The sequence below is a fragment of the Eurypyga helias genome, unplaced genomic scaffold (assembly GCF_000690775.1).
Source record: "Eurypyga helias isolate BGI_N326 unplaced genomic scaffold, ASM69077v1 scaffold45149, whole genome shotgun sequence".
Taxonomy (NCBI): Eukaryota; Metazoa; Chordata; class Aves; order Eurypygiformes; family Eurypygidae; genus Eurypyga; species Eurypyga helias.
In genome coordinates, this window is record NW_010272269.1 from 6,979 (window position 1) to 12,869 (window position 5,891).

The 5,891-nt window shown below is 51.8% G+C and overlaps 1 protein-coding gene across 1 annotated transcript; it reads right to left on the bottom strand.

Moving 5' to 3' along the window:
* Positions 1-602: 602 nt before the first annotated feature.
* Positions 603-5,672, bottom strand: WBSCR22 (Williams Beuren syndrome chromosome region 22). The gene is made up of 10 exons (XM_010159079.1): positions 5,581-5,672; positions 5,264-5,346; positions 5,070-5,166; positions 4,165-4,261; positions 3,752-3,802; positions 2,758-2,843; positions 2,516-2,561; positions 2,152-2,213; positions 1,000-1,089; positions 603-852 (listed from the first exon to the last, which is right to left on the bottom strand). The coding sequence occupies exons 1-10, from the start codon at positions 5,664-5,666 to the stop codon at positions 798-800; spliced, it is 753 nt and encodes a 250-aa protein (XP_010157381.1). The 5' UTR covers positions 5,667-5,672; the 3' UTR covers positions 603-797.
* Between the last annotated feature and the right edge of the window lie 219 nt (positions 5,673-5,891).

A 5,891-nucleotide genomic window follows, 5' to 3' on the forward strand; every position in this document is an offset into this window, starting at 1 on the left:
CCCTGGCTTGCTGTCTCACTGGGCTGGATGACACTGTATGTTGCCTCTCTTCTCCTTCACCCTCTCCCTCCCTGCTAGCTTCCCTTCTCCCAAAGCTTTAGGTGCGAAACAGCTTCCCATTTTGTGGAATTTTTATGTAGAATAAACATTTGTAACTGTAAAGGTCTGGCTGGAACCTCTCTGTTTCAGGGGAAGGGAGGGGAAGGGATGGGGAGCAAGAGCTGGGGTGCAGATTTAGGCGCACTAAAGCTTATAGGGTGGGCCTGACTGCACCCGCAGGAGCCATCGCCACAGGAATAACACTTTTGCCAGGAGGAATACCTTCCCTCATGGGACACACACCTTTATACTCCCTGACTCACCTGCCTGTGGGCAGAGGGGAAGCTGGCAGGGAACCAGGTGCTACATTCCTACCTCAGTACCCTCCTGCAGACGACAGGACACATGAGACCAGCAACACTTCCGACGCATTAACTGTTTAGTGAGGAGGCTGGATATAATGTTTTGGCTCACCTGGAGCTCCAGGGCGCTCACTGCACTCTCAGAAAGATAAGCAATGGCACTGCAGACACAGAGTGGCCAGAGCACTGTCCACCACTCTACCTTCACCAGGAAAACAGGGCTGGAAGCTTAGCAGTTGGCTGTTGGGCACCACCTGATCCAGTTTACACCTTGAAGAGCCACAATGACTTATCCCAGCAAGTCCCAGGCCTGAGATGCCCATCTGTGCCACCCACGGGAGGCTCGCTGGAGGGACCAACACACCATCTTCCACAGCAAGCGGTGTCCAGAGCAATTCAGAAGCGAGGGTGGCGCTTTCGACCTGTGTATTTCGTGTCTGCTCGCACTTCCCTGTGGAGAAAAGCAGAGAGTAACTAAGCACAATCCACAGGACATTCTGGGAGGGGAAGTGAAGCAGGTTTGTGGCAGGAGTTTGAATGGGTGACAGCAAGCCAGACCAGCACTGCCTCAGCTGAGACAGGACCCAAATGAACTTACTTGCCCTGTCGTCGTCTACGCTCTTTCTTCTCAAGGATCCAGTCGCGGCTTTTCTTCACAGATTTGCCTTTGGCATTTCTGAACCGTGTCCTGCAGAGAAGCATACGGCACTGAAGAGGAACTGAGATGCAGGAGCACAGTTTTCTCCCCTGGAGGATTACCACCCTCTGCCTTATCAAACCAGTGAGTATCCCTCCCACCACCCCAGGGATGAAAGCAGCTCAGCCAGCACTGGGGCAGGTGGCCAAACATCCCAACTCCACACGTGCTGGAGGAGGTGGCTGCTTGCAGCCCCAGCTCCGAGCTGATACCTACCCTCCAAGGGCTGCAGCAGGCTAGCACTCCCCTGTGCCATGTCTGGCACAGCATCAGCACACTGGGCTCTGGATTTTCAGGGGAATACAGGCTCAAGCACAACCACCTTCCCCTTGTCTGCTCCACTCTGAACAAAGCAGACAAAACTTCCAGTTTCCCAACAAGTTGCCAGTTCTGCTATTGCCCTCCAAGACCAGGTACCCCCTGGACTAAGTGAGCAGAGAACAGCAGTGTAAGAGGCAGGAAAACATGGCAGCCACAAGCTCACGGCAGCCATGACAACTTTCCTCTGTTTTTTGTTCTCTGTCTCTCCCACAGGCTGCAAGAGGGACTCTTCCCTGCACCACTACCATGGGACAAGACCTGGCCAGCAGGAGAAAATCCCCAGGACACAGATAAGCAGAACTAAGCAAAGAATTTGACTGCACAAGAAAGGGAACACCAGGTTTCAGGCGCAGCAGCCTGCCTCCCCAACAAAAATAACCACCACGCTTGGTATGACCAGCACTGTAAACATTCCCCCTGCTATCACACACAACAGTGCTGACCTGAAGAGCCAGGTGCCAGACAGAAAGCACACCTTACACTGAATAGGGTAAGCGTCAACAGCCCCACAACAACACACCAAAGCCCTCAAAACTAACCCATTCCGTTCCTTGTGGGCCCTTTGATAAGATAAAGCAGTGCCCATCTGGGGTGCCACGGGTCCCCCCAGTCCCTTCCCTTCAGTCACTTCTCACATGGCAGCACTGTGGTCCTTGGTCAGCCAGATCCAGCCCTTATACTCCCCCACTCCTTGCTTGGGGATAAGATGCAGCTTCATCCCCTACACAATACCTCTCATTGGTGAACTTTGCCTGGTGTATCTCTTCTCCATCAGCACACTCAGTACCAAGACCCTGAAAAGCAAAATTGGGAAGTTTCACTCTCCTCTGGAGCAGAGCTAACAGTCATGCCATCTAAATTAGGGGAACCTAGGGCTCAGCAAGGAGAAGGACTGAAGCAGGAACAAACTTGTCTTCCAGAAACAGTGGCAAAGAAACCAAATCTCAGGGAGACTAGGGGTTCATGAGACTGCCAGCAAATGTATAAATCAAGTCACACCTGCATGCACACAGCTGCCTGGTTCCTACTCTCACCCACAGTTCTTGCACATCACCCAGCACCCAGGAAAGCAACTCTGCTGCCTCACAGAGCTCACCTTTGGTAACGTGCCAGATGCCCCAACAAAGAGACAAAGGAAGAACCTGAAAGAACAAGAAGAAGGAGCATGATGCTGGGATTATGCATTTGATTTCCAGTGCCCTGGAGACTGAGACTGTTTATATCTACGTTGTAACTTCTGTCCAGGACTGTACCATGGGAGAGAGAACAGCTTGGGGAAAAAAAAAATAAAATCCAGGCCTACACCCAAACACACAGAGACAGAGACACAGGACTCACTTCTTGGCTTTGGCGCTGTTAGGGTAATCTACCACCATTCCCCCAGTAAAGCCAGCTCTCATGGCCTGGGCTGTGATAAGCTCCAGCTGGAAAAAGAAGCACGTGCAAAAGGTATTTAGCAGTCATCCACCATCAATGCCCAAGAGACCTCTCTACGTTCGACCACAGCTAGTTGTACATGCCAAAGATGGGTTGTCCCTGTTAAACTCTGCATCAAGCTCCCAGTTCAGCAGTCTCATCTGGACACCAGTCTGCTGCCTTTATTTGGTTCTCCTGCTCCTCAGTCCACCCTGAGTTACTTGCCACAGAACTCTTTAGGAGAGGGATACTGGACTTGTGTCTTGCCAATTTCCTTGACTTTAAGGCTCAGTCCAAGAAAATCAGATGCTCAGAGGGCTGAGGCACGTCTCCTATGGGGACAGGCTTGTTCAGCCTGGAAAAGAGAAGACTGCGGGGAGACCTTACAGCAGCCTTCCAGTACCTGAAGGGGCCTACAAGAAAGCTGGAGAGGTCTTTTTACAAGGGCCTGTAGTGACAGGACAAGGAGTAACGGGTTTAAACTGAAAGTGGGGAGATTTAGATTAGATATCAGGAAGAAGTTCTTCCTGGAGAGGGTGGAGAGGCACTGGAACAGGCTGCTCAGAGAAGCTGTGGATGCCCCATCCCCGGAAGTGTTTAAGGCCAGGCTGGATAAGGCTTGGAGCAACCTGGTCTAGTGGAAGGTGTCCCTGCCCATGGCAGGGGGGTTGGATCTCGGTGGTCTTTAAGGTCCCTTTCAACCCAAACCGTTCTGTGATTCTATTCATCTGTAAAGCAACAGAAATGGCAGAGGGTGTTCTCCTTATAGGTTTTTTTTGGGATGTTGAAGAGCTTGTACAGATGGCTGGAATGACAGAAACATAGACCGGACGTGGAGAAACACAATGCGTCAGAGCCCCATACAGCATACGACTTCTCTGCCTGTATCTCTTCCCCACTGACTGATGTCTTGTACCTGTTCTGAGTTCTCAGGATACAGCTGCAAGACGGCTCGGGATCCTTGTGCCTACAGGAAATAAAGTCGGTCACAAACCTGTCTCAGTGCATGCAACTCCTCTCATCACCCAATTCTTAGCCCAGACACTAGTGCCCACCTCCTCAAAGCCTCCTGAGAGAGCCTCCAAGAGAGCTGCTCAGACTGCAAAGCCAGCTCCTCCACAGCACAGCAAGGCACAGGGGTAACAGCAGGGATCAGAGAAGCATGAGACACCATGTGGATAGGCAAAGAGGTAGGAAATGGGTGTTCCTGCCAGTCCTCTGTTTCAGAGCACCATTTATTAAAATATCTCGCTTAAAATATCTCACTAAAATGCACCAGCAAGGATGTAAAAGTAGGCAGAGGCCTGACTGGGAGGTCATGAGACTTACCAAGGCAGTATAAAGAGTTGAGAAGAATCGATAAAGACGTTTTGGAGGGCTGTGTGATTTCTTATCAGCATTACAAAGCCACTGCACTGCAGAAATACTGAGGAAGAAAACAAGACCCCTGGGACACTGAGCCATTGATTCTTTCACAGACCCTGTTACCTCCCTTTGAGCTTACTTCCAGCACTAAGCACATGCTAGGCTTCAGGGAAATGATTTAATTTTCTCCACACAGCTTTGGCTTCTGTTCTGCAGTTACACAAATCCCTCTGAAGACTTATTATGCCAAAACCCAACAAGAAGCAATAGTTATTCAAGCACAAAAGAATCACCAAGCATCCCCTTTAGGCCAGTTGAGCAAATAATTCAAGTCCTTAGCTGTGGCCCTTGCATGGCCATGCAGGTTTTGCCAATAAGCAGTCCCAAACAGAGCATTTGGATCAGCAACGGACAATCCCTGCTCCTTCCCAGCACCTTTCTGAGGTATTCTTTAAGCAGAAAAGTGCTTCTGTCCCCTTCACCTAGCCCTTCATCCCCAAAACAACCATCAAACCTTTGATCCAGGGACTGACTTTGCAGCTGAGCAATGGTACAGACATACTTTCTGTTCTCCTTGGAGCGGGTCTCCTGACCATATCCCTTATTTTATTTACTTCAATAAACTTTCTAGCTCACCATCACAAAAAAGACATGCATTGCTTGGGAAACAGTTGTTGGAAAACTGTTTTTACGATCCACAATCTTGGCAGCTTATCTCAGAGAGGTGCAGTCAAGTCACATGGAGCAAAGACAGCAACTGATAAGGACAGTCATGCTCATCTGTTATGCACCCTACACAGACCATGTGTAGTGTACAGATGGTGCAGTTATGTGGCACATCAAGAGCTCGCTTACGTACACGACCTCACCTGATACAGCCGTCAAACATGCCAGGCCTGAAGGGAATGCCATGACCCACATCTGCAAGCAGAAGGTCTCCTTCCACCTCCCTCTCCACAGCCACATCTGCACAGAATAGAGTACGGCTCAAGCAACCAGCTCACACCTCTGGGAACCACCTCTGAGGTGAGGCAAAAGTGGTAGGGGAGAAGGGCCTGCTCACCCAGCATGGCAGGGCTGATGTCCATGCCAATCCAGTAGTGACCCTCATCAGAGATGTAATCCCCACTCAGCCCAGAACCACAACTGAAGGGAGGAAGGAGGAAAGCACAGGAATCATAGGCCTGGTCCAAGCGTGCCCCAACCAGCTGCAATGCTACAGCAGCCCATCCCTCTTCTTTAACCCACAAACAGAGAGATGCCAGTGCCATGGGGCCTGGATGATCCTCAACCCCGGGTGCCCAACTGGTCCCGGTACCATGGCTGGCCACAGCCCTGGATGCCCCATGTGACATGACACAGGGTAGGGCCCCCACTCACCCCACATCCAGCAGAAGGCATGGCCGGTCCTCAGGCAGTCCCAGCAGCTCAACAGCACGCTCCGACATCTGCGACTGGATCTCCATCACCCGGGAGCTGCAAGGCACGTCTAGGACATGGGCATCAGGCGACACGGCCGCGGCGCGATGCCCTCTGCCACTGCCCCACGGTGCGACTTCACACGTAACCCTCTCCGGCCACCATAGGGCAGGGCATCCTGCCCCCCCGCACCACGCCTGCATCCACCCCCCGCACCACTGCCACACGGCAGGACACGGCGGGGCTGCCCCGCGCTGCCTTCACGGGGGGGT